This window comes from Pinus tabuliformis, chromosome 7 (genome assembly GCF_031772625.1).
Source record: "Pinus tabuliformis cultivar Carrire ecotype Pingquan chromosome 7, CPIR1, whole genome shotgun sequence".
Taxonomy (NCBI): domain Eukaryota; kingdom Viridiplantae; phylum Streptophyta; class Pinopsida; order Pinales; family Pinaceae; genus Pinus; species Pinus tabuliformis.
The window spans coordinates 890,417,899-890,445,558 of NC_142293.1; the positions used below are offsets into that span (position 1 = coordinate 890,417,899).

At 38.0% G+C, this 27,660-nt stretch overlaps 2 protein-coding genes across 3 annotated transcripts in view; one reads left to right on the plus strand and one right to left on the minus strand.

Annotated features, from left to right (window-relative positions):
* The first annotated feature begins 707 nt into the window (after positions 1 to 707).
* Positions 708 to 27,660, plus strand: part of LOC149250466 (mitogen-activated protein kinase 3-like) — a 100,915-nt gene continuing 73,962 nt past the window's right edge. The window contains exon 1 of one of the 2 annotated variants that reach the window (XM_089459101.1): positions 708 to 1,429. In XM_089459101.1, the coding sequence (XP_089315227.1) occupies positions 1,007 to 1,429 (423 nt within the window). In that variant the 5' untranslated portion in view covers positions 708 to 1,006. The remainder of the gene's footprint in view (positions 1,430 to 27,660) is intronic. The other variant, XM_089459102.1, reaches the window with a different exon arrangement.
* LOC149250467 (uncharacterized) overlaps positions 15,577 to 27,660 on the minus strand; it is a 38,161-nt gene continuing 26,077 nt past the window's right edge. Inside the window, exon 4 of the mRNA XM_089457557.1 lies at positions 15,577 to 15,639. Coding sequence (XP_089313683.1) covers positions 15,577 to 15,639 — 63 coding nt within the window. The remainder of the gene's footprint in view (positions 15,640 to 27,660) is intronic.

Below are 27,660 nucleotides of genomic sequence, written 5' to 3' on the forward strand. Positions count from 1 at the left end.
GGTAACTAAACAAAGTTAAAATTAAATTGACCAAATTAATCTTAAACATATTTAGCATATTTAAAATGATCAAAATAATTAGATGTTCAACAAATTTTGTATAATGGCACACGATTGAAACCAACCTAGATCCATCTTAACCTCGAATCTATCCAGCGCCGAGAAAGATCAAATTTCTCGAGGTTTTGAATGTAAAAAATTTGCATCTTGAGAAATTTGATTCCTCTCAGCACTTAATAAATCCAGAGTTAAAATGGATCTAAACTAATTTTAAAATCAAATTACATCTTTAACTTGTAATTATTAACTATAAAATATAATAAATATAAAATTATTATATTGAAATATCTATGTTACTAGATTTCCTTCCACATCAATAATCTAATTTAATTTCTAACTTACTATATTGAAATATTTATGTTACTGGATTTCCTTCCACATCAATAATCTAATTTAATTTCTAACCTAATCTTTATTACAATGGCATATCTATGTTCTTGGATTTCGTTCCAAGCAACTTCTTTTCGAACTAAATTGAGAAAGAATAGACTCCCTAGGAATTGCAATAATGCTCAGGAAGGATCCACTAGACTGATTAAAGTAAAAAAAAGAGGAACGCCTGAATGTAAATGTGAAGCAAATAGATAATGATTAGATTTACTGCCAACAAGCACACACAACGTATCCATCCATTCATCCATCATGCATTCTGCCTATCCATCTTCCCCGAAACCGTTGCATCCCTGCCTCCTCATTTCATGTCTCCCTCCATGCACATCTTAACTAACACATACACATTGTATATACATCTTTTCCGTAGTACCCACTTCTCTGCCCTGCTGCTGCTGCTACTGCAGCATCCTCCCGTGCACAGCCCTTATACTCGACACACACATCGAGTAATTAGACCCTCGGTTCCAGTTTTAGGCATATGCACGTCGAGTATCGATCCATCTGCTCGGTCTGCAATTTGAAATTTTCGATTATTTGTTTCTGATTCGGAAGGATGGCCACCAGGGTGAATCCGCCTAACGGAGTTTTTGTGGAGGGGAAACACTACTATTCGATGTGGCGCAACACATTCGAGTTAGACGCCAAGTATATTCCCATCAAACCTATTGGGAAGGGCGCCTATGGAATTGTTTGCTCGGCCAGAAACGCAGAGACCAACGAGAAAATTGCCATTAAGAAGATCATCAATGCATTCGAGAACCAGACCGATGCGAGGAGGACGCTCAGGGAAATCAAGCTTCTCAGGCTGTTCGCCCATGATAATATAATTGCCTTGAAGGATATCATGACCCCTGTTACTAGGACTAATTTCAATGATGTTTATCTGGTCTATGAACTTATGGACACTGACCTACACCAGATCATCAAGTCTTCTCAGGTCCTCACTGATGATCATTGCAAGTACTTCATCTATCAGGTAGAGAAAAGAAGGAAAACTATCTGTGTTTGCCCCTTTGTACAGATTGGATTTTGTGTCAATTGCTGCTTGTGGGATTGTGCTTTTGTAAGGGTGTATATGTCATACATATAGGGGCTTCATACATAATAGATGTAGAAGAACACAAACCCACAAAATTATGGTTGCATGAGCTCCTGAGTTGATTAGGCCCTGGTATGCATCGGGTATAAAATTTAACTGTCTATTCACTTGATGAGTCCATGGGGAGTGACCACCTGGATGTTGGGAGGAAGCAGAAATCAGTGAGACTCCCCTGAAATTTGTTTGCCCCAGTGGAGTGATGGGGATTCATATCTGATTTAGACAACTTGCTGGGTATTTTGATTTACCCAGTTGATTGGATCTGGCAATGAGAAGAGTGCTGCATGTGAACAACATATTGATGTTCGGATATTTAGTCTCCAATGTCTTTTTCGGTTCCATAATGATGGCCACATGCACAAAAATGGATCTTATTGTTTAGGGGTGAGGATGTGGCCCAAAGTTGATTTCTTTGGATCAGTATTTGGGTAAAGGTGTTAAAGAGGTTTTCCTTAATGCGTGGAGTCTTGTTGGGGCTGGTTTCTGTTGTCATTCTAGGAGTAAGGTTTCTGGTAGGGATGTCAAATTTAATGGGCCACTGTTGAATCACTGAACAAATATTTTCATCAGCTTTCGAACTAATGTTCAGTGATGTAACAGTGTGCTTCTTCAGTGGGTGGTTGCCTCAATTTGGTTCCTTTGTGTTTTTCTCTTCAATTTAAGAAGACTATATTGTCCTTTTCTAGGAAACCTGTGGTTTTATGCCCTTCCCTTACATCCACAAGAACATATGTTTTAGTGATGCTTTCTGTGTTCTACATGCGATCTTGGTTCTGAGGTATGCTACCCATGCTACTGTAGTGAAACTGGTTCATGTCATTGACCGACAAAGATCACTGTAACTTTCAACAAACATTTAGGGACAGATGACCAGAATGGGACACGATAAATTTTTTGTATGTATCTGAATTGGGTCATAGTAAAGCATTAATTATCTGCTATTATGTACTTGCTAACTTCCCCTTTTTGGTTCATCTTTACGCCTCATGGATGCAACAGGTACATCCCAGAAATGTTCCGACTACCTGTAAGCTGCTGGTAGGGCAGCAGTGGATTTTTTGTTTTTCAACTTTACAAAGTGTTCAAACCGTATTTGATAGTAAATAACGATTGATACTAAGATGGAGTATGGAATCATATATTTGCATGTATCATGTGAATGTTAAGCTACTATTTGTTTTGGTGTTGGTCTAAGGCATCTGTAAATAACACAGACTATTTGGTTTCTAATAGATGATTGACATTAGGATTTTGTTTTGGATCGGATGGGCATTTGTACATATCATGTGTATTGTTGTAATAGATGATCAGTATTAAGACAGTAATAATCCTGATTAAACCATTTTTTTTTCCTGCTGGGCAAAGGCATCTGTACTATTTAGCAGGAGACATGCTAATCTTGATAGCTTATTCTGTAGCATCAGATATATATAAATGTTGGGATTCATTTACCGAATAATCTTTTGAATAGGCATTTTGATGTAGGTAGCAGCCATGAACATTGAAAAGTCTAAGTATGGCCGTGGGTGGCCTGTGACAGGAAAGCGAGGTAGAGGAAAGTGCAGGTGGAAAAGCATAAGCACAATAGTATGTATCAGCACGGACATCATATGGTGCAGTATACTGTTTTGACGCAAAGGAAATAAGTGCACAATAGTCAAAGGTGGAGTCTGTGAAGGATGACATCAACAAGCAGCGCTACAAATATATAACACAAAACAAAAACAATGCAGCGATGAAGGTGCAGGATGATTGCAACCAGAAGACAATGGGACACATAACAATGTGATAGAGATAGAATGCACAGAAGGAAGATGAAAGGTTGCGGCAAAAGACGAAGCTGAAGAGTCAAACAAATAGAGAGAGTCAACCATGAGAATAAATAAGTAGATGGGCATTAGAGGTTAGCCGATCTAATGAAGGAGCTAGCTAGTTGTTGCTATGTTAGAATAAAGAGCAAGAGTTAGTGAGTCACGTGAGTATCAAGTGGGGAGGAGAGAGAAAGCTGAGAGCTCTTGATTATATATCATTGAATTCCAATCATTAGTACAATAGAGCCCATAAATGTTAGGGCTGTCTCTATATGATTGTAAAATTGCAGGTTGCTACAGAACAAAAGTGAGCATTGGAACACCTCCTGACTGTGTCATTTGGTATTAGAGGAAGGTTGAAGCTTTTTTAGAGAGAGAGACAGAGAGAGCGGAAGTGCTCACACAAGGCAGCAAAGGTTGTTTGGGAGAAAAAATGGTGGGAAAAGGTGGTAGAATGACAAAAAACAGGGAATTCTAAGGAGAAGCATTAAGGAGCTGACAGCAATCCATAGAAGGTGAAGAAAGTGACTGAGAACTAGAAGAAGAGGAAGAAAAGGAAGTGGAAGAAGGTTGTCATGGAGGGCTAGTTGTGAGCTTTTTAAAAGAGTAAAAACAAACAAAGGTTGAAGTTTTTTTCTATGGTGGAATCTTGAAAATAGAAGAGTTGCTAGATGGGCTCAGTGAATTGGGAAAACAATTCGAGTTATAAAAGATGGAAAAATCCTAAATGATGAAATTCACCATTATGAAGTTGAAGGGACAGGTTGCCATTTGGTGGGCTTTTGTGCATCACGAGTGAATTTGGAAGGGTAAACAGAAGACAAGGAGCTGGCACAACATGGTCACGAAATTGCAAGAGAAATTCTTACTTTTGGTAAAAAGCAAACGTTGTTCAAGCAATTACATAACCTGAAGGTAGAAGGACACAATATACAAGAGTATGCAAAATAGTTTTACAAAATATTGATTTGAGTTGGACACGAGGATGAGCAAGACCACGTCTCATGGTATGTGAGTGCACTTTGCTTTGTGATATAAGCTGAGATAAATTTACCTAAGCTGACTTTAGTAGAGGAGATATATTAGTTGGTGCTAAAGGTAGATGAGAAATTAGCATGCAATGTGGTTGAGGACAAGGTGCTGCTCACAGAGGTAAAGCGCATAATTCCAGGCAGAAGGTGGATGGTGTTCATGAGTGAGAAGGCATAGATGTCAAAGGAGAATGCCGTTATAGAGTAAGGTAGAGGTAGAGGTTGTAGACACTTTAGAGGTCGAGGAAGAGGGTATGGTGATTATAGGAATAGGTTTATTGTTACACTTGTGGAACATAAGAACACAAGTCTTTTGAGTGTCCAACCAAAGAACCGTGCATAAATGAACAAAGGAGCATATTGGCATACAAAAAGAGTTCGTATGAAGGAGAACAATTTCAGCAATGGAATAAGGTGAGGATTTGATGATGCACAGAGGTTTGTTTGTGCCAACAAAGCAACAAAAGGCTCCAGAGCAAGATTGACCACTGAGGAAGAACATCTTAAAAACAAAGTGCAAAGCTAGATGTGCAGAAATATTCCAACTCATGGTAAACAGATTCTGCACTGTAATACAATTCCTACTGGGAACTAAAAACAGCAGAACTAAAAATCTATCAAAACAGCTCTGTAATAAATTCTAGAATCTCTAAACACGTGTTGGAGAAAACAAAGAACATAATTCAGTAGATGACTGTCAAAACCTGTCACTGTTTTTATTAATTCTGTACAAGAAAAAAATCTGCTACAGGAAAATACCCCTAAACTGCTAGCTTCTATATTCAAACCTCAATGAATGAATCTGTATCTCTGCCCTTTCTCTTATGGTTATAAGAAAGGGCATACTATAGGGTTGACAAGCATGTGACTGAAACCCAGAAATAAAATTTACTAAATAAATAAATAAAATCAAATAAACTGAAATTATTGTTATTGTGACTTGAAAAATAAAACCAAACTTAATCTTTAACTGGTGGCACATACCTCTAAGGGTAGCTGGTAGTGGCATGTGTTATCTAAGGTTAGCTGGCAGGCACATGCATGCAGGCGCTCTCTCGCTTTGTAAATCAAGAATGATGCACCTCATTGAGAATTGTGATGCACCCTTTCTAGCTTCTATAGGACACAATATAGTGCTGCTAAACAGGTGCCGGGATCTGCTTCTGAGGAAGACTGTCGGAGGTACACTTACTAACAAGAAGTTATCATTGATGGAGGTAGCATGGAGAATATTATCATGGTGAAAATGACAGAAGTTGAATTTATCATGATAGAAACACCCATAATTTTATATTTTATTTTGGTTCCAAAAAGGTTATGAGGTCATGGTGTCATATCAGCGCAAGGTGGCAATCATATAGGATGTCAACCTTGTGACTAATGAATTGGTGCATTGTTGGGGAGAAGGAATTGACCTAATGGGGAGGTATTGGACCTTGGCAAGTAAGTGACATGAGTGGGCATGTCTCAAATTGTAATTGATAATGAAGTGGTAACTCAGATGAGGGCTTGATTGATAGGGCAAATTTGGAAGTATATAGGTGTTGATCACTTTTTCTGACAAGGGAAAATGAGTAACATTGAGAGAAAATTTTGTGGGGAGCAATAAAAACTCTCCTCGTTTTTACAAAGCTGGTACTCCTCTCTTGATTGATGGAAGATTCTTTTATGGTCTTCAAATGAATGCAGTGGGTGAGTGCTAAAGAGCGAACCCCAACAAATCTTCCAATAAAGTTTTCATCTAGTAGATTTGCTTGTAAAGCACATCATCCTTTTCATGTAAAGATAAGGGAATAGATATGACAGGAAAAGATTTTATCAACAGGGTTTGCATGTGAAAAGTAAAAAGACTCTTCTCATGGAAATGGTATCAACAATGATATTCACATCATAAGACTTTTTAAGAGTAAACGTTGTGAGAAGATTGCCTTCGAGCATAGCAATGAGTAAAACACACATGTCATATACACTTAAATGTGTATTCAACAAGATTTGCCTAGATCCAAAAAGGTGGCACAATGAGCTAAACTTCACTGCTTATGAGCTAAAGAAAGAAAAGCAAATAAAAAAACACATATGAACATATGAAGCTAAGTGCGATAGTAATCACATAATTTCTCTTTCCTGCCCTTCTTTTTTTTCACTTTCTGCCATCCTCCTATGCTTGGAGCAACAAGAACTACTGCCAATTCGCTACTCACAGTCTTTGGAGGAGATTCTTTGCTTGAGTCCGAATGTTCAAAAACATGAGCTCTTTTTGTGCCCCTTGCCCCATTTTCTGAAGGAGTCTTGTTTTTCTGCTGATTTGATGCCTGGATCTCTTGTATTTCAATGTTATTTTGCTCATGGGATATGATTCCATTATGGTCTCGTGCTTTCCCTTTTGCTTGTTTTCGAGGATCCTCCATGGTTTCTTCTTTGAGAGTTGGGGATCAAAGGTCTGCTAACCTTTTGATTTGTGTGCCTACCCCTTCTTTTTTGGAATCTTTTTTGCCTGCGGACATGTGTTCTACAATTGTCCTGCTTGGAAACATGTTCGACATCTGAATGTCGTATTCTCATATTCTAACATTTGGGTCCGCTGAACGTTTTTTATGTCTCAGTTGGATGTGATCCGATAGACCTTTGATGAGGTCTATTTCTACAGAAATTTTGGTGAAAGTAAATAGACTTTTCCCTGTTCTTTCACGGTCCATTTTTTTGAATTTTCCCAAGGTATCACCATTATTTTCTAGAACCTTGTGGTGCGAGGAAGGGAGGAGGATATTTAGAAGCCACACCCAAACCGGCATTGTGGAGACCACCATTTTTATGGCATCAAAATTTGGAAACCATGGGGTGATGAAGAGCCCAACGCTTCCCCAAAATCAAGGGCCATCATTTAAAACTTTCGCCAGGTCTTCCTGAGAATCAAATTGGACTATAAAAATTCCTTTGGAACATCAATAGATGTCATAGTTGGTGGTATAGGAAGAAAAGACCCACTGGTGTAAAGCATTAGTTTTAGGCCAAAAGCCATTAAACCTACAAATCACGACCTTAGATTGAAGAGTAGAAAAGAGAGAGTTTACCTTTGGGAGATTAACCTCCATGGCATACACTTGTTTCATTTGTTTTACAATGTAGGGTCCTGGGATGTATTGGGACTGATCCGCTGAACTGGAGACCTTCCCTTGCACTACGTCCTTTTAAGAGGCATATCCACTAGGCATTTTGGAACCCAGAGCTCCTCCTCACATCCTTAGGTTCATGATAATGGTTGAGTTCCTTAATATGCTGTAGTTTTTTATCTGAGAAAATCCCTCTGGAAACTTCCCTTCAAAAAGCAGGTACTGTGAATTTGAAGGTATGCCCAACCTGTTTTTAATGCACCTCTTCAGTTATTTTACCTTCTCAAAGGCCCCAGTCCAAAACAGGAAGGGTCCCCCATTAATATTTTTGATGAAGATCTAGAATATTTCCAGATTCGACTTTCCCTTTCTTCCCATCAGATTGGAACTAGGAGAGCAAATGTGTTCTCTTTGAGAAAATGGGGCACCCTTGTGCTCAGACATCTGCGCTGCCACAATCCGTGAACCCAACTTGGCATGGCCCGCCGATAAGAGAAGGAAAAATGAATTCGAGCAATAGTCATGAAGTTTTGGCTTGCCACAACCTGTCCTTACTTGCCATGCTACTGCCAATGATGCAAACTTGGAGGTGCTTGTTGAATTGTTGATCCTTGACCCCATTTTCATAGTGATCCTTGTCGTAGGAGTCTACCACAGAGCCAAATCATCAGGTGCCCTCATGGGACATAGGCGTAGGACAACGGGGGAGCGACCATTTCGTTGCAAGCAAAACTAGAAACGATCAACTTCCATTGCCATGAAGAGAAGTGATCTCATCTTCCCCATTCCTTGAACCTCCTTCGACGCTCGTAACAAGCTCATGAACGGTGGTGACGCTTGGCGAAACTCTGCAGGATAAGAAAACCCTAACACTCTGTGAAGAGCTCATTTTTTTCCAAGGATCATGTCATTGAGCAAGATGAAAAGAAATGGACCATATTTGCAGAGAATTTAACATGATATTTCCACTTAAACTCATAGGGATGAAAGTAGTTACACACATGCAATCTTAAGTTCAAAACTAAGTCAAAAGATCACACTAGCAATGGACTCCTGAGAGTTGTCTGTGGAACCTCAAATACAAATATTTAAAAAGAGTTCATAATGTTCAAAAAATTAAAATGCATTTGTTCAAAATGAACTTAATTGAGCTTCCATGGACCATGTAAATAAAAAGACTTGGAAGAGAAAGAGGAAAACAATTAGAAATTGGCTCTTGTCATTCAAAATCACTTTGAAATGAAAGGTTGGATGATTACTAACGGAGAATAATATATCGTAGGACTCAGTTAGGAGGTTACTTCACTGACTATGTTGGAAGGGATTTCTCTCTCTCTTTATGAATGTTCTTCACATTTCCTCTTCATATTCTTGGAATTGATTTATGGTTAGGGTTTTTCCCCTTTGTGCTAATTCAATTAAGTGCTTTTGGAAAATATAAATTTTAATATTTGTTCCCCAAAAAGGCCCCTCTTTAAACATTCAAAAATTCTTTTAAATTAGTCATTTTTTAAAGTAATTTGCTAACTAGTCAGGAATGGTTATGATTGTCATTTAATTTTTTAGGCATGATAGATTCCATTTCGGCCATGGAAACAATCTCCATGGCGTTCTTCACATCTCTAGCTTTCCAACAAGCTCTCATTTACCCAATTTGGACATTGGGAACTCAAGCTATGGCCTCCGTAAGTTAGTGACTCAATAGTCGTTGATCTTCTCCATGTGAATCTTGGCCTTTCATTTATAAGTTGATTTATAAATCTGCCCTACATATCCCACATGCATTGTGGGAGGGCACTTGTAACAATTTATAAGGAAATAAGCTCCCAATATTATTTGTGTATGAAATAGAAAATTGAAAGTGCCATGGATCCTCGTGTAGCTTGTATGTAGTGTAACTGTAAACCTTTGGTCACCACCTCAATGCCCAGTCATCATGCCAAGTCACTGCTCGATCATCTGTGTCCAACCAATACCTTCTAGATGCCATCTAGAGATATTGCCATGTGTTATCGGGAGGCATGTCAGAGAAAAATGGGAGAAATACTTAGGATATTAAAGTGCATGAAAATAATCTATGGAGAATAATGCAGGTGAGGAGGATAACGTAGAGAGGGAAGAGTAATGTTGAGAAGTAAAGTAAGAAAAATGACTAGCAAGCACAAAAATCCTAACTTGCTCATTAGGGTTTGGGTAGTGGGATATGCCCTTCAGTGCTTGTTGCACATGATTTGCATGTGCTTTGAGTATAGAAGGCGACCCAACAATGCACAATAGTAGATGAGGATGAGGGTCAAGCAACACAAAGTGGTTGGGGTCAGAGGTGGAGTGCGAGAGGTTAGGCGGGTGCATCTGCGACAAGGAAACGTCAAGTGCCTAGACAAGGAGCAGAATTGCCACATGGTAACAAGACAATGCTGCAGCTGGAAAGAAAGTCTGAATTGAGCATGGACAAGGTGGACAGTAACTGCGACATGTTCAATGGTAGTGGAGTAGTTGACGAGCAGAGCGTAGGGTTGTGCGGGCTGAGTGGAGTCAGCTACTGGGGTCGACAGGGCGCTATGGTAGAGTTGATAGGGCTGCAGAGAATTGTGCCAAGAGTGCTATGGAGACAACACAAAGGATCATGTTGTGGGCAGAGTGCCACGCTGGGCATGATCGAGTAATTGCAGGATGTAGTGGCCAACAAAAGTTGTTGGGCAGGGGATCTACTGCAATAGGCATGAGTTGGTAGTGGCTGACAGAGCATGGTACGTACTACGAAGGATAGTACTAGTAGGATTGGCGGAGGTCAGTGCTCAGAAGGAGAGAGGGAGACTATACAAATGTTGCACGAAGCAGGGATGCTTTTTGGAAGCGTAGTGTCAGAAGCATTATTTTTCCAAAAATCTTTGGACGCGAAGCGTCCCGAAAGCATCTATTATATATATATATATATATGTATGTATGTATGTATATTATATCATTGCATTTATATTCAAAAAAACATCTAGAGTGCCAAATTAGTTGCAGAATATATCAAAGCATGCATATTGTACACAAATCAAGATAGAAATGGCATCCATAGTACATTAATGATTAATTATTCGAGCATCAACCATCTAGAATCTAGATTCCTCTCCTCTTGTCTAGCCTTTGCCTCTACTTCGATTCTCTAGGGATATTAGTCAACATTGCCCAATTTGATCAAACTGCCTAATCCAAGCCTTATAATATGGTATAAATAATAAAAGGCTTAATATGCTTGATCAATGATTTTAACTTGAGTGAAGGGTGCATTTTTGCTAAGGCTGTGACAAAGGAGTTCAACAATCAACACCACCAATATCGGGTTACATATGGGGCTTGGTGCTCTTGATTAAATGCCAATCACATACCCTCATACATGATAATCTAATGAAATACCACAATCCCATTGATCTCGAAATCTTGAAAATTGTTAAGTCTGTTGAATTTTGAATGGGATATGAAATTCTATTTTCTCCATATGAAGTTCTATGAGGTTGGAACCACCCTCAAACATCTTGAGTCATTTCATGGTAATGCTAAAAATTTCAGTAAAAATATGAAAATGAAAGATAAAGGAGAATGTCACCTTTACTTTAATAATTTAACATTACCATTAGGGAGCATCTAGGAAGCATCAAGGGAGCACCTTGGGAGTGTTTGGGATGCATTGTTCCTCACATAGGAGTTCGAAAATTCCAAAAAAAATTCCCTCCGAGCTGTGGCAGAACCGTAGTTCAGGCCTACAGAATTGTGGTTTAGAACTATCATGGTTCCGAATGTCTAGGAAGTGTGATTTTCTAGCAAAACCATAGTTCTGCTCGTGCTTCGTCCGCAGATCTGCATGGGATGCGAATCCGCCCACAAAATTGGGGGGCGGGATAGTTCCTGTAACATTGGACTGTACCAGTTAAGGGTATGGCAGTAGATTTAGTGGATGTCTCAAAGGATCAAGACAGATTCATGAGGAACTATCTTTGCAGATCTATAAACCAATATGTTTCTTGTGGGTGCTAGAAGGACTTAGCGCAGGGGCCACAAGCAGATCAATGACAGAGTACAAGGAGTAGATAGCTCCAAAGGTTAAGCAACTCAGAGGGAGTCATGCTTCAAGTTCAGGAGGGAAGGAATAGTCAATAAATTCCCCCAAGTCTGTCAAGGTGGTCTCTTAGTATGAGATGACCTTACAAGATGTTCAGGAGCATGAGACTTCTAGGAACTAGGCCAAGGACAACAAGATTTCGAGGATGTTTCCAAACCAAATGGCAGGGAGGGCTTTCAGTTTAGAGGGAGCAACTAAGGCAATAGATCTAGTTCGGGGATCAAACTCAGTTCTAGGTGACAGAAGTACGCTCCTCGCTAAGAGGGAGAGTTGATGTTTGTAGCCTAGGCAATTACCTCTGCACAAGCCTAAGTGTTTAGGCATGTAGAAGTTGCCCACAGTCTCCTTAGAATGCTTGCTCTAGAGAAAGAAAGGTGTTTTTGTAGCTTAGCCTAAGTTGGACTTAAGAAAAGCACATAAGTATTATGTTGGCTTATGGAGCTAAAGTAAACTTAGGAAAAGTAAAGTAAATTACTTTAGTGATTATGTTTTAATCTCAAACCTTGATCTTAAGTGAGGCGAGATCTAATCTTAGTCGTCAATCACTTTGGACATTAGGGTTAGGGATTTAGCCCAATGTAAAGTTATAAAAGCAAGGTTAGGGAGAAGGAGAAGACACCATGCAATAGTGCAAGATTGAGAGAGGCATCTCAGTGAGTGTGTTGGGTTCGAGGAAGCGGCAACAAGGAGATCCAGATTAACTGAGTAGGGTTTGATCAACTGGATCAGATTTAGTGAGTGTGTTGGGTTCGAGGAAGGGGCAATAAGGAGATCCATCTTAGCTAAGTAGGGTTTGATCAGCTGGATCAAATCCAGTCTTGTATGTAATTCCTCAGGTTGGCCATTTTCCCAAGAAGGATGCCCATGTAATTTCGTAAGTTTAATGTAGAACTATGATTGGGTAGAATCTGTGTCATTTTTGTGATTGAGATTGGTAAATTTGCTTTCTGCTGAATTATTTGGTTAATACCCTATCTGGTGCTTTATGTAGTAGAAGTATATCTGCGCGGAACTAATCGCTGGCTGGTTTGCCAAGGTAAGAAAAATTAACAAATTCTTGATCTATTCTATCTTTGAAGGATATACAATGATTAAGAGAAAAATATATGATTCCTTCTGCACCTCGTGTGGTAGGACTTCCTTGTGAGGCACCATCAAGCTATGCCCAAGGGCTAGCCTTGCCTATTACCTCTTCTTTCAACTCTCATATCTTTTTTTTCCTCACTTGTGGATAAGCATTTAGGATATTTAGAGATTGGATTGCAAATGTGAGAGGAAGAATCTCCTTTCCTTCAAATAGCTTTAAATAACTAGCAAGCCATACTCCCCAAACTATGTTGAGTGGGAGGGCTCTAATCTTCTTTCTGTCTTTCTTTGAATACCATGATTTGAAAGATTCTTCTATGTCTACTTCTTCCCAAACATTTTTTAGCCCTATCATGCTTTCCACTTCTTTCCAAACCTTCTTTGTAAATGGATTGTTCACAAGTAAGTGTTCTATGGTTTCATTTGCTTGTTGACATAGGTTGCACCAACCCGGGCCATTGAAATCTTTTTCTAAAGTACCTTCCATGTAGGAGCCTTATTGTTTAATATTAACTACATCAAAATTTATTTTTCAGGGGATACATTAATTTCTAGATTGTTCTCCATCACCAAATCGCTATCTCACCAATCCTTCCTCAACAAGTGCTCTGTGGCTATTTAAGCACATATGTTCTAGTGGGGTTGAGGCACCATAATAGTTGATAATTATCTCCTCTTATTTTAACATTGTCGTCTTTTAAAACATCTATATAAACCTTCCAAGCTTCAACAAAATCTTCTCCTAAACCAATCTTATCCCAAGTACCCCATTGTTGCTAGTTTTTAGATCTCTCCTAATTCACAGTTTGTCTGAGAGTCTAAAATTCTTTATTTCTAAGGTATTGGATCAACTGAGGAGGTAATCTGTGCAGTCCCTTGTTGCTTATCCCAGGGTCAAGACCAATTTTAACTTTATCACCTTTGCCCATTTTCCAAATCAAACAATTGCGTACCAAATGAAAGGGTGAATTCAAAACTTTCCAAATGATTGAGGCATTATGTATTTGTTTTTCTAGGTTCCTTACCCAATCCTCTACTATAGATGGGGCAATGTACTTGGCTCTAATTACTTGGACCCACAACCCCGTTCTCTTGTAATTGTTGAAGAATGTAACGAGTGTCGGTCTTCATAATTGTATTTGAGTCAAGATGTATTATATTTGTCAAAAGAAAGAAAAATAAAATTTATTATAAAAGAAAAATTATTTATTAGCATGGGTTTCATGCTTTATTTATTTTATTTCTAGGTCAAAGCCTCCATTGTAGGCATCTAGGGTTTATGTCAAGATTCCTAGTTCATGTCATCATATAATAGACCCTTCTTGGGCTTTATCTGTCAAGAAAGAAAATTATTTTTGATGTAAATTGAGTCAAATAAACCTCCTCCACCAAGCTGGCCTCATTAAGGACAAGTTGGCCTTAAATGGAGATAAAAACCACTATATAAAGGCAACAACTCGACCTCATTTGGTACACAAGACAAGCAAGTTTGATATGCAGTTGTTAAAGGAGAAAAAGGAGAGTGAAATACCTAAGAAGGAGAAAATCCTAACAAAGGAGGAGACACTTGTCAAACAAAAGAACCCAAATTTTCTCTCTCTACTGCCACATGTGTGAAGTTTCTGGCTTGCATAAGGGCCGAAAATTTCAGAATTGCAAGGGGGCCGAAAATCTGGGAACTAGAGGGTGAAAATTTTGTATAGTTGCTGAGTTGAAGCTATTTGACTTGAAGAATACTATTGAAGTTTGATAATCATCCTGGAAGGCTAACTTGGTGGAGTGAGGACAATCTTTTGGTCTAGTCGAAGGTCTTGGTCTATTTCAATTTGATTTGAATCTACTAGTGGAAGATTTTGACTGAGTTTTCCCCTTCATAAGGGATTTAGCCCTGGCTGAGTGCCTACTTCTGGTGTCATTGATCTTCATGCTTTTGATTTGATGGTTGCTTGATGAAAAGAAGATAAAGAACATAAAGAAAGACAATAAAAATAAAAGAATATCACAAGTAATTGTCAATATAAGAAAATCTTTTTGCCTTTTTGATTTTCTAACATGGTATTAGAGCTAAAGGTAAAAGAAGAGAAAAAGGCAACTTGAAGATCTATTGAAAGAAGGAAGGATCAAAAGGACAGAATTCAGGACAAGATCATAAGAAGGAGGCTTATTAAGGGGAAGAATCCACATCTAAGAAAATATATGGCAACTTCAATGAAGACAAAAAACAAGCTAGAAGGAGTCACCAACTGTAGAGCATGGAAGAAGAGGTTGGATTTCATCCTTGTAAAACACAAAGTATTGGATTTTGTTCATGGAAAGGTGAAGGAACTCACAGATGATGTAGGAAAGGAAAAATACAAGGAGACAGAGATCTTGGCTATGAATCTTATTGTAGATGGAGTGAAGGACAATCTAATTCCCTATATATCCCATATAGAAACTGCAAAAGGGATGTATGAAGCTCTCTCCAAATTATTCACTATCAAGAACATTAGACAAGTTGTTAGTCTCAAGAATGAAGTAAGAATAATGAAGATGACAAAATATGACACTGTATCTTCATATTTTGTAAGGATCTCCCAAATAAGAGATGAGATCCAAGCCATTGATGAGATCATTCCAGACAAAGAACTTGTGATTGCTGCTCTACTAGGTCTACCAAAATCATGGAGCTATTTTGCATCAGGGATTAGCAGTTGAAAAGAAACTCCACCCTTCGAAGAAATGTGGAATGCATGCAATGAAGAAGAAGCCCACATCTGATTAGCAAGTAATAAGAAAGAAGAAGATGAGGACAACACTTCAAAGGCATATTCTGCTCACTACAAGAAAAAGAGAGGAAACAAGAAGTTTAAAGGACCAAAGAAGAAGATTGACCTATCTAAAGTAGAATGCTATCATTTTCATAAGATGGGACATTAGAAGAATCAATGTCTAGAAAATCCTAGGAACAAGAATAAGAAAAGAGAAAGAGAACATGCAATAGTTGCAGATGAAGCTCCACCTAAGAAGAACAAGGCTATACCCTACCTATTTTATGGTGTATTAACATATGGAAAAAGCTTTTGGGAGAATCTGTTTCGAACGATTCAACGAATGCTTATAGTATTGCTCCTACCTATGACTATGCCTTTGATGCTACTGAAATAGGTTCTGCTACTAGATGATTTGCATATAGATATGAAACAGGCGGAAACATAGATATTGCTTAAGTGCGAAAGGTTGACGCTTAGGTATTATGCCTGGTTGCACATAGTAGGTAGGTAGAGTAAGAGAGAGTCCGAAGTTAAAGACTTATACTATTAATTCTTTTAGGGACATTATCCCTTACATATCCTTCTACTATTGTTTTAGATTTTTGATTTCTAGAGACCATAGATCTAATTAATCTGTCTTGTTAGAATTTTTTGAAATGTTTTTAATAAATTGTAGGTATCCCTCAGAAAGATTGGATTAAGAGGGAGCCTTCACCATTTTACCAAAAGATAATTATATTGTTCTTTGTTTGCTCTTTCATATTTGTTTTCTTCCACATATCAAGATTTGTTTGTATTGCATACTCATAATCCTTTCTTTGTATTTTTCTTTGGTAGGAAAGCTTACATATTACACAAAGGTTATGGAGGAAACTTGAAGGAAAGACTTTTATCTTGAAAAGTAAGCTTGTTGCTAAAGAAACTCTACAAGGTTTGTTAAAGAACAACTCATGGTATGTCTGATTTGATTTAACTCGTTGCAGATCTTCTTCACATAAGAAGGTATGATTATTATTCATTTAAAATTTGCTTTATAGTACTAACTCTCTTATGTCTAGGGTTTTGAATCATAAAGATTCTTGTTAGGGTGATTAATCTCTAGATTGAATCTACCCTTATCATACTATCTCTTGTCAATTTGTTCATGTTGATGAAGCCCTAACCTTTAGGGTTCTCTATAAAATCCTAGCCTCTTGATGCTTAGAGTATATTAATGATAAAACCCTAGTCTACTTCAGGTTTGTTGATAATGTTTAGATCTCATGATGAAATCATACTCTCTTGATGTTTAGGGTTTTGGTAATGTTATGTTAAAACCCTAGCCTTTTTAGGGTTTGTTGTTGATGTTTAGAAACCCTAGATTTTAGGGTTCAATAAATTAAGGTTTACGACAAAACCCTTGCTATAGTCAATATAAAGTACTAGGAATGAAACCCTAGGTGTATGTACTTCTGTATGATTGAAACCCTAACCTGGCCAGAACTATTATATATCTAATTTTGGAATTTGATGTTTGTATCTAGGGTTTGATGAAAACCCTAGTAAGAGATTGATATAAGTTTCTAGGGAATAATAATGAAACCCTAGATATGAAATGCTAGAATACTAACCTGATTATTGATATTCTTTTGTTGATGAATTCCAGGGTTTGCCACAAAACCCTAGTAGTATTTATCATGAAATTCTAGAGCTCAATGTTAAATGCTATGATTGGATTGTTAACTTGATTTAATTACTGATATCTAAGACTTTAAGTCTTGATGATAGAATCTAGGGTTTGTGACAAAACCCTGACAAAATTAGTGAAGTCTAGGATATAAAGGATGTAACCCTTTTTGATTGTAAACCTAACTAGGTTTAGGTATTTGATGTCTAAAGCTTGATTATTTTTATGCTTCCATTGCATGACATAATTTAAATATAGTTGGCTTCATGCTTTTATATATTTGTATTTGGTTGTACTTGCTATTGAATATTTACAAGTACATAATATTCAAGATGTTGAAGATATTTCATAATTGAAGATAATGACGAGCATAATGGATAATGGAAGTTGTAAGAAAGATATAAAAGATGAATAGATGACCTTGTTGCCATAAGAAAGAATGATGTTCCTGAAGAAATGAAGCTTTGAAAGGTTGAAGTTTCTCCGATGATATAAGAATGAGGCTGTTGATCTCCCTAATTTTAGAGGGAGCTTGGATGAAAGAAAGGGTATATCTCCCAAGTTAAGTGGGAGGGCATATAATGATAGTTATAGTGAATACCTTGAAAGAACCAATAAGACCTAAGAATGAAAGTACTGTAGATGGACGTTCTTGATTCATGAAGTTGCAAACAAAGACATGGTTGTGTTGAGTAGTACTGAGGCTGAGTTTGGCACTACTATAAGAAGTTAAAGAAGAAAGCTTCCAACGAAGATGTGTTGGATAATACAATGATGACCTAAGAAGCATTAATATATTTGAAGATCCTAGAGGTTTGCATTAACTTGTATATATATTTGAAAGTTTATTGCTAATTGGGATTGTGATTGTATAGGCTAATCTCTCCATAAAAGGGTTGAACATTTTGAAGCATGTTGGAACTGATGGACATACTTGATTTAGTTTATAGGGAGAGATGAAGCTTCTTGGGGCGACAAGGCGCTTGGGAGGACATCTAGCTGGCTTGCGATGATGTCTAGATCTCGAAGTAGGGAGGGTGGCGTTGGACTTGGAGCTTTGACCTTGGATATGCACCTAAATCCCTGGGTTAGTGTTAAAGTGGAAGCCTGATGGTACCTAGAGTCGCTGAAGCTTGGAACACACCTTAGTCCCAACCTGATTGGATACCTTGGTCAAGTATCCAATCTGTAGCACTGCATGTGTTGTGACTCTTCATAGGGCATATCGTTTTGAGATCTTCCATGTACCTTAGTATATATGTAATTATGAATACCTTTCTAGTTAAGAGGGAGTGTTTAAGTGTAACTACTGTTGGTCTTCATAATTGTATTTGAGTCAAGATGCATTATATTTGTCAAAAGAACGAAAAATATTTTTTATTATAAAAGAAAAATTATTTATTAGCATGTGTTTCATGCTTTATTTATGTTATTTCTAGGTCAAAGCCTCCATTGTAGGTTTCTAGGGTTTATGTCAAGTGTCTTAGTCCATGTCATCATATAATAGACCATTCTTAGGCTTTATTTGTCAAGAAAGAAAATTATTATTGATGTAAATAGAGTCAAATAGACCTCCTTCGCCAAGTCGGCCTCATTAAGGACAAGTCGGCCTCAAATGGAGACAAAAACCACTATATAAAGGCAACGACTCGACCTCATTTGCTACACAAGACAAGCAAGTTTGATATGTAGTTGTTAAAGGAGAAAAAGGAGAGCAAAATACCTAAGAAGAAGGAGAAAACCCTAGTGAAGGAGAAGGAGACACTTGTCAAACAAAATAAGACGAATTTTCTCTCTACTGCCACACGTGTGAAGTTTCTGGGTTGCAGAAGGGCCGAAAATTTCAGAATTGCAGGGGGCCAAAAATCTGGGAAATAGAGGGCCAAAATTCTGTGTAGCTATTGAGTTGAAGCTGTTTGACTTGAAGAAGACTATTGAAGTTTTATAATTATCCCGGAAGGCTGACTTGGTGGAGTGAGGAAGGTATTTTGGTCTAGTCAAGGTCTTGGTCCGTCTCAGTTTGATTTGAATCTACTAGTGGAAGAGTTTGACTAGCTTTTCCCCTTCATAGGGTTTTAGCCACGACTGAGTGCCTACTTTTGGTGTCATTGATCTTCATGCTTTTGATTTGATCATTGCTTGATGAAAAGAAAATAAAGAAGAACGAAAAGAAAGATAATAAGAATAAAAGAATATCACAAGTAATTGTCAATATAAAAAAAATCTTTCTGTCTTTCTGATTTTCTGATAGCAATAACCTCCACACATTTGTTGTAGCCAGAGACTTGGAGAAGAGAAAGGGATATTTTGACCGCATACTCTGTTGAAAAATGTGTAACTAGGTTCGGTCTTCATAAATATGAAATGTACTTTTGATTCTTGTATATTGTAAAATGAAAGAAAAGTTATTATTATTATTTTTTGAGCATGGATTTCATGCTTAAGGTCTTTTATTTTATAGGTCAAGAACCCATTGATTGCTTCTAGGGTTTTTCCTAAGTCAAGAAGTCAAAAGAGTCATTGTCATAAGTTGAAAACCCAATCGGGCACATTGTAACTTGTTAAGAAAATTATTTTTGTCACTAAAAGTGTCAAAATACCCTTCAATACCAAGTCGGCTTGGTAGTTGAGAAGTCAAACTATTTTTAGGAGCTACGTCCACCTTAAGAAGCCTATATAAAGGAGGAAACTCGACCTCCTTGGAACACATTCATCACTCACTTATTTAAGCGAAGGAGGAAGAAGAAGAAGGCAACGAAGAAGGAAGAGGATGAAGAAAAACTTTTTTTTGGGCTATTTCTCTCTCACACGTGCGAAGGAAGGCTAGGGTTTCTATTGTTGGTCTAGGGTTTTTCTTTTGCAGGTTCAATCTTGAAGAAGGAAGAGAAAGAAGGTCAACAAAGGTCACATTAGGCCATCATTAAGCACCAAAAGGAAGAGAAAGCCAAGCGAAGGTTTGAAGAAGCCTTGGGACGCCAGAATAAGCTCACATGTGTGGCAACTGCTGCTGCAGGGAGCGTTGAAAATTTTAGACCTCTAGTAGAGGCTGAAATTCTGAAGTTAGAAGTCGAAGTCGTGCTACTAGAAGAGATTTGACTGGGTTTGACTTGGACAAAGCAAGCACATCATCCAGAAGGGTTGGACTTGGTCTTGGTCTAGGAGGGTATTGATCTTGGTCTAGAGGTCTTGGAATTCGTCAATTGAAGAATCTATAAGAAGAGAAGAGATTTGCGCGTTTTCCTCATAAGTGGAGAGGTTTTGGCTCTGGCTTGCAACCTACATTCTGTGTTCTTGTGTACTATTGTTCTTCTTGTTTTTGTAGCTATTTGATGATATACAAACATAATAATAAGTAAAGAAGGAATAAGTAAGAAAAAGTAAAAAGACATCACAAGAAGTTAGCAGGAAAAGAGAAATCACTCTAATCATTGCCCTATAGATTTCTCAACATGGTTTCAGAGCTAAGGTTGGCCAAGGGCATTATGAAGATATTTACTACTCTAAAGAAGTTTCTAAAGAAGTGTTCAAAGGTAGCAAGCCATCTTAAGAAGAGCTTCAAAGAAGTATGGAATCTTCTATTCACTCCAAAGAAGGAAGTGATCAAGACAAAGGACGAAGGACTCTTCTCAGCACTCACTGGCACATTTCAAGATGAAAGCATTTGGGTGATCAATAGTGGAGCATCAAGACATATGACTAGCCATCACAAGCAACTAAAAACTCTGTCAAAAGGAAAGTCCTCTTACTCCGTAGAGCTTGGTGATAATAAGGGCTATCCTGTGAGAGGAGTTGGATCAACCTCACTAGAGCTGGAGAATGGAGGAAATATTCATCTCAACAACATCCTACTTGTTCTAGGCTTGCATAAGTATTTACTTTCCATTTAAAGCCTAGAAGATAAAGGTGATAGAGTGGCTTTCATTTGTGGAAAAGTTGTAGTATGGGGTAAAAACTCAAGCATAGAAAATGCTAGAATGATTGGGATTCATGAAGGAAGACTTTACAGGTTGCTAACTCCCCTTGCTCAAGCTTTAGTTCACATTGAAATCAGCCCATGTGAACTTTGGCATAGAATATTTAGTCATCTCCATTTCAAAATCTTTCCAACCCTAAATTCAATAGTAGATGGAATCCCGAACTAAAAGAAGATCACGAAGGAGTGTGCAAGGGATGTGCATTGGGTAAGAACGCCAAGAGACCATTTGGAAGTAGTGCTTCAAGGTTAAAAGAAATCTTGGATCTTATTCATTCTGATGTCTGTGGTTCTATGACTCCTAAATCACTAGGTGGTCATCTATATTATGTCACATTTATAGATGACTATTCAAGGGAAACTTGGGTTTACTTAATGAAATCCAAAGATGAAGTATTTACCAAATTTCAAGAATTCAAAGTTGAAGTAGAGAACCTTATAGAAAGAAGAATTAAGATATTAAGATTTGATAATGGAGGAGAATACACATCCAAGGAAATTATAGCCTTTTGTAAGGAGTCTGAGACTAAGAGGGATCTAATAGTCCCATATAATCCCGAACAAAATGCAGTTGCAAAACGAAAGAATTGATCCATTGAAGAAAGTGTAAAAGCTATGCTACATGATCAAGATTTATTGAAATTTCTGTGGGGTGAAGCTATGAAGACAACTGTATACATACAAAATTGAAGTTCCCACTGGTCACTAGATAACAAGACTCCCAAAGAAGTATTCATTGGGAAGAAACCAACTGTGGATCATCTCTGAATTTTTGGTTGTCCTGTCTATATTCATATACCTAAGGACAAGAGAAAGAAGTTGGATCCATCAAGTATGAAGGGAACATTTGTTGGCTACAATAACTCTTCTAAGGCCTATAGGATTTACGTAAAGGAAGGACACCAAATAGAAGTCAGTTGAGATGTGATATTTGACGTAAGTATTGCATTCAAGAAATTAAAGGATCGTCCTATGGTCTCTGATGATGAAGAACTTTCGGTATTTGGAGATGAAGTCACTAGGGAGGAAGAAGAATCAAATCATAAAGACGAAGGTCCCAGGGAACCTATACAACCTGTGGTAATCCCCGAAACTAGAAAGAAACCTAACTGATTGAAGTCTACACTACTTGATGCAGAAGGTCATGGAGTAGTTCAAGGCACATTCAAGGAAAGCAAGAAGCCCAAACGATATTTCGGGTATGTATCCTATATGATGAAATTGATAGAAGTAGACCCATCCACCTTTGAAGAAGATGTCACACACCAAGAATGGAAGGGTGCCATGAATGAAGAGTATCAATTGATAATGAAAAATGGAGTTTGGGAGATAGTACCTAGGCTTGAAGACAAATATGTGGTAACTTCCAAGTGGCTCTACAAGATTAAACATGCAGTAGATGGAAGTATTGATAAAATAAGGCAAGATTTGTGGCTAGCGGCTTCTCTCAACAGGAAGGCATTGATGATGAAGAAACATTTGCTCCAACAACAAGGTATACAACTATACATTTGTTGGTCTCTTTAGCAACATCTATGGGATGGAACATCCACCATATGGATGTCAAGACTGCATTCTTGAATGTCACAATTGATGAGAAAGTCTATATAGAGCAACCCTTGGGATTTGAAGTTAAAGATAGAGAGGCATATGTTTGCAGATTAAAGAAGCCATTGCATGGCCTCAAGCAAGCACCAAGGGCATGATTCACAAAGAGTTATGCTGATCCAAACCTTTATATTAAGGTTGTGAAGGGAGAGCCGGTAATCATTCTTCTGTATGTGGATGACCTCCTTTTGACAGGTGTGGAAGGTCGAATTGAAGAATGTAAGAAGCAACTAGCAGTAGAATTTGACGTGAAGGATCTAGGGATGATGCACTACTATTTGGGATTGGAAGTCTGGCAAGGACTTGATGAGATCTATCTAGGTCAAGGAAAGTATGTGATCAAGATGTTGAAAAGGTTTGATATGATGGATTGCAAACCAACGACAACCTCGATGATCACAAACTTGAAAAGACTAAGGAGTTCCGAATCGAGCCCTGTGGATCCTACCAGGTATAGACAATTGATTAGCTCACTGATGTACTTGGTGAATACACGACCAAACATATGTTTTGTAGTAAATGTTCTCAGTTAATTCCAAGTGGAGCCGAAGCATGATCATTGGATAGCAGCAAAACATATACTGAGATATTTGCAAGGAACAATCCACTACTGCCTAAAATATGATAGGAGGAATGATGTCCACTTGATTGGATATATAGATTCCAACTGGGGAGGTAGTGAGCAGGATGGAAGGAGCACTATAGGAGGATGTTTTAGTTTGGGATCCTCCATGATCTCATGGATGAGCAGAAAGCAAGATACGGTTGCTTTGAGTAGTGTTGAGGTTGAGTATATTGCAGCATGTGAAGTAAGCAGAGAAGTTGTCTGGTTAAGGAAGTTGTTGTCCGACTTATTTGAAGGACCAATGGACCCTACAGTGATACATTGTGATAACACCAGTTGTATACGATTGTTTGAAGACCCAATGTTTCATGGAAAGACAAAGCATATCAATAACAAGTATCACTACATTCAGAAGCTAGTACAAGATGGTGTGCTGCAGCTACAATATATCTCCACCGATGAGCAAGTAGTTGACATATTGACAAAATCTCTTCCTAATAAGAAGCTTGTGTATTTGAGAGACAAGCTTGGTTTGGTTGATATATCCTCCCTGGTTGAGAGGGAGAGATAGGCACATCATTCTTGTCTTCACTTGGGAAGATAAAATGGAGGATTGGGTAAGCATTTGGCATCCAATACTCTTTGAGGATGAGGTAAGGCATCCAAGATAAGAATAGTCCAAGGAAGGACATACTCTGTGAACACCCGGGTGGGGTATGTACTTTGAGAGACAATGATGATGGTGTTTATACACCATTGGTCTCGCCAACACTGTGCACTCTTCTTGTGGAGAGATAGCACTGTTAGTCAAGGCCTTGCTATATGACAAATGCTGGTTGATATGATGCTAAACAAATGGGTTACCAATTTGACTCTTCTTATGAGATCTCTTCATATTGTCTATGTCCATGTACCATTTATGAATACCTCCCTAGTTAAGAGGGAGTGTTGAAAAATGTGTAACTAGGTTCGATCTTCGTAAATATGAAATGTACTTTTGGTTATTGTATATTGTAAAATGAAAGAAAAATTATTATTATCATTTTTGGAGCATGGGTTTCATGCTCAAGGTCTTTTATTTTATAGGTCAAGCATCCATTGAGTGGTTCTAGGGTTTGTCTTATGTCAAGAAGTCAAAAGAGTCATTGTCATAAGTTAAAGACCCCATCGGGCACATTATAACTTGTAAAGAAAATGATTTTTGTCATTAAAAGTGTCAAAATACCCTTCAAGACCAAGTCGGCCTAATTTGAGGAGCTACGTCCACCTTGAGAAGCCTATATAAAGGAGGAAACTCGATCTCCTTGGAACACATTCATCACTCACTCATTTAAGCAAAGGAGGAAGAAGAAGAAAGCAATGAAGAAAACTTGTTTTTGGGCTATTTCTCTTTCACACTTGCGAAGGAAGGCTAGGGTTTTTATTGCTGGTCTAGGGTTTTTCTTTTGCAAGTTTGACCTTGAAGAAGGAAAAGAAAGAAGGCCAACAAAGGTCACATTAGGCCATCGTCAAACACTAGAAGGAAGAGAAAGCCAAACGAAGGTCTGAAGAAGTCTTGGGAGGCCAAAATAAGCTCACACGTGTGATAACAACTGCTGTAGGGAGGGTTGGAAATTTCAGGCCTGCAGTAGAGGCTGGAATTTTGAAGCTGGAGGTTGAAGTTGTGCCACTGGAAGAGATTTGAATGGGTTTGACTTGGACAAAGGAAGCACATCATCCAGAAGGGTTCGACTTGGTCTTAGAGGGTATTGATCTTGGTCTAGAGGTCTTGGAATTCATCAATTGAAGAATCTAGAAGAAGAGAAGAGATTTGCGTGCTTTCCTCTCAAGTGGAGAGGTTTTGGCTATGGCTTGCAGCCTACATTCTGTGTTCTTGTGTACTATTGTTCTTCTTGTTTTTTTAGCTATTTGATGATATACAAACATAATAATAAGAAGTTAATAAGTAAGAAAAAGTAAAAAGACATCACAAGCAGTTATCAGGAAAAGAGAAATCACTCTAATCATTGCCCTATAGATTTCTCAACATACTCCACTTGCTTATGGAACAACCAATTTTTTCCATGATGCCAATACAAGTACCTTCTTTTTTGGGTATCCCAACTAGATAAATTTGTAGCACATTTCCTAATTATCTCCAACATTAAATTTTGGAACACAAGCCAATGAAATATACTATACTAGTATTGCTTCCACTATTGCTTTATGAAGTACTAGTCTACCCCCTTTAGAGAGCCATTGATTGTTAGTTTTTGATGGATATGGTAGCATCAGACAAGTGTTCTAGTCTCTAAGGTGTTAGAGAGGCTAAGGAACACGAGGACTCCAAAACCCAGAAAAGGTTTCGAGAGAAAACACTTGGAAACCACTCAATTAAATTAATTGATCAATAATTAAAAAGTTCCTAAGTCTAACTTAGGAAAGTTGATTAAATAATGGGTACTAATTGAGGAAATTGATTTGTCCCTATAGACTTCTAGAAAAAGTAATTTGATGGAGTGTAAAATGACCTTGAGCCATCAATCATGATTAGATCTTGGCCGTTGATGCTATAGTGAGAGATTATAAGAACAAGTCGATGGGGCTTGGAGAAGACACATCGAATAACAAGAGAGTAAGGCAGATCGAATTCCCTAGTTTGCAGTTTTAAGTGAGGGTGCAGATTGAGCCAGGGAAGAGCATCAGAGAGAGAATGCACAAAGATTTAGAGTAGCAGGATTTTGGAGAGATTCGTTGTGATTTTCCAGTGCCAAAGAGACAAGAGAAGGGAGGCCGAACTATCTGTAGAGAGGGCCTCTATAGCTAGTGCGAAAAGCTAAAAACCCCAGTTCAAGTTGCCAGAAGAGTGTTTGTTCAGTTTTCGGAGGCTGGATCTAGTTCCAGGAGGCAAAGTGAATTCTTTCCAGAGGTAGAGGGAAGTAGGACGTCTCAGTTAGAGACAAATTCGGGGCTGTGCTTGTGGATTTTGAGCAACAATGCACGTTCCCAATTTGGTAGTGTGAATTGCCAAGGAATGTGAGTTACTGGGACAAAGCTAGTTTGAATTGTAGAGGGAGATCTTGGATCTCCAATTTATTTAGCCAGTTGAGATCAATATATTTCTAGAGGTTTGTTGGTTGGCAACTAGTAATTATTCTCAAATTGCTGCAGAATGAAATAAACCCTCATTTGCTGCACCAGTTCTCCCATCGGGGTTTTTTATGGGGATGTTTAGTCCAAAATAACGGTTTCATAATTTTATTGTGTGTGCATCTATTTCTCAGTTCCAGTTTTATAATTTTGCAACGTTTTTATTGTGAAGAATGCATCAATGATTTAATCGTTATTTGCTATAAACAAATAAACTGCTAATAGTTAGAAGATTAAACTCCAGTTGTTGCATTTGTGGAAATTTCACATTGATTGCTCTAGGTGTTTATTCTCTCTTCCACGTTGCAAATCAACAATTGCCAATCACCTATTTTATATAGGTTAGGTTTTAGATGGATTCCCAGATGCTTTATAGCTTGGTATAAATCAATTGCCTAGTAGGGAAGTAAATGGAAGAAATATCCTTGTTCTTGCTCAGTTATATCTCACATGGATATAGTGGATTTGTCAAGATTTATAATCATACCTATAACTTTACAAAATAACTTCAACATATTTTGAATTTCTCAACAATCCTTCAAGTATCTCTATAGAAAATCAAAATATCATCCACTAACAAGAGACGTGTTATATTACATGTTGGACTAATGCATATCCCTTTGGAACTACCATTTTTTGAAGCCTCTATTATTAACCTACTCAATCCTTAATCTATTAGAATGAAGGGAGAGGGGAAGTTGGGTGTCCTTGTCTAAGACACTTGCTTGGTTTGAAAAATATGGATGTAGCCTCATTGATTAAGATGGAAAAGAACACAGAGGTAATGTAGTTCATCACCCAAACCACATCTTAATTAATAAGATAAGATAATATAATTTTATTAATGTCCAATGAATGACCACAAAAGTGGGTCAAAGGGATTGAAAAGTACATCCAGTATGAATACAAAGTGGGAGTGCAAATGCAACTTCGAGGAAATGCAAAGAGTGCTAAAAAAAATAAATACACACATATAGTGCTAAAAAGAAGTACACACATATAGATAGAGCTAACATAGGGAAGAAACAAGATCTACAATAAGGGATTCTCCTAGTGTAAGTAACAAGGCCGTGAGTCCAATGATATCAAGGTTGCCGAGATTTGATGGCGAGCTAATCTTTGGCTCGCTTACGGAGTCTACTAGAGTTATCGAAGGTGGGCATACTTGTGCGATCCTGGGGGGATGTAGGAGTTAGGGATACTCCTAACATCTGAGGCCGAAGGGAAGAAACCCTGAATAGATCTCCAACTACCCCTCCGGGATATTG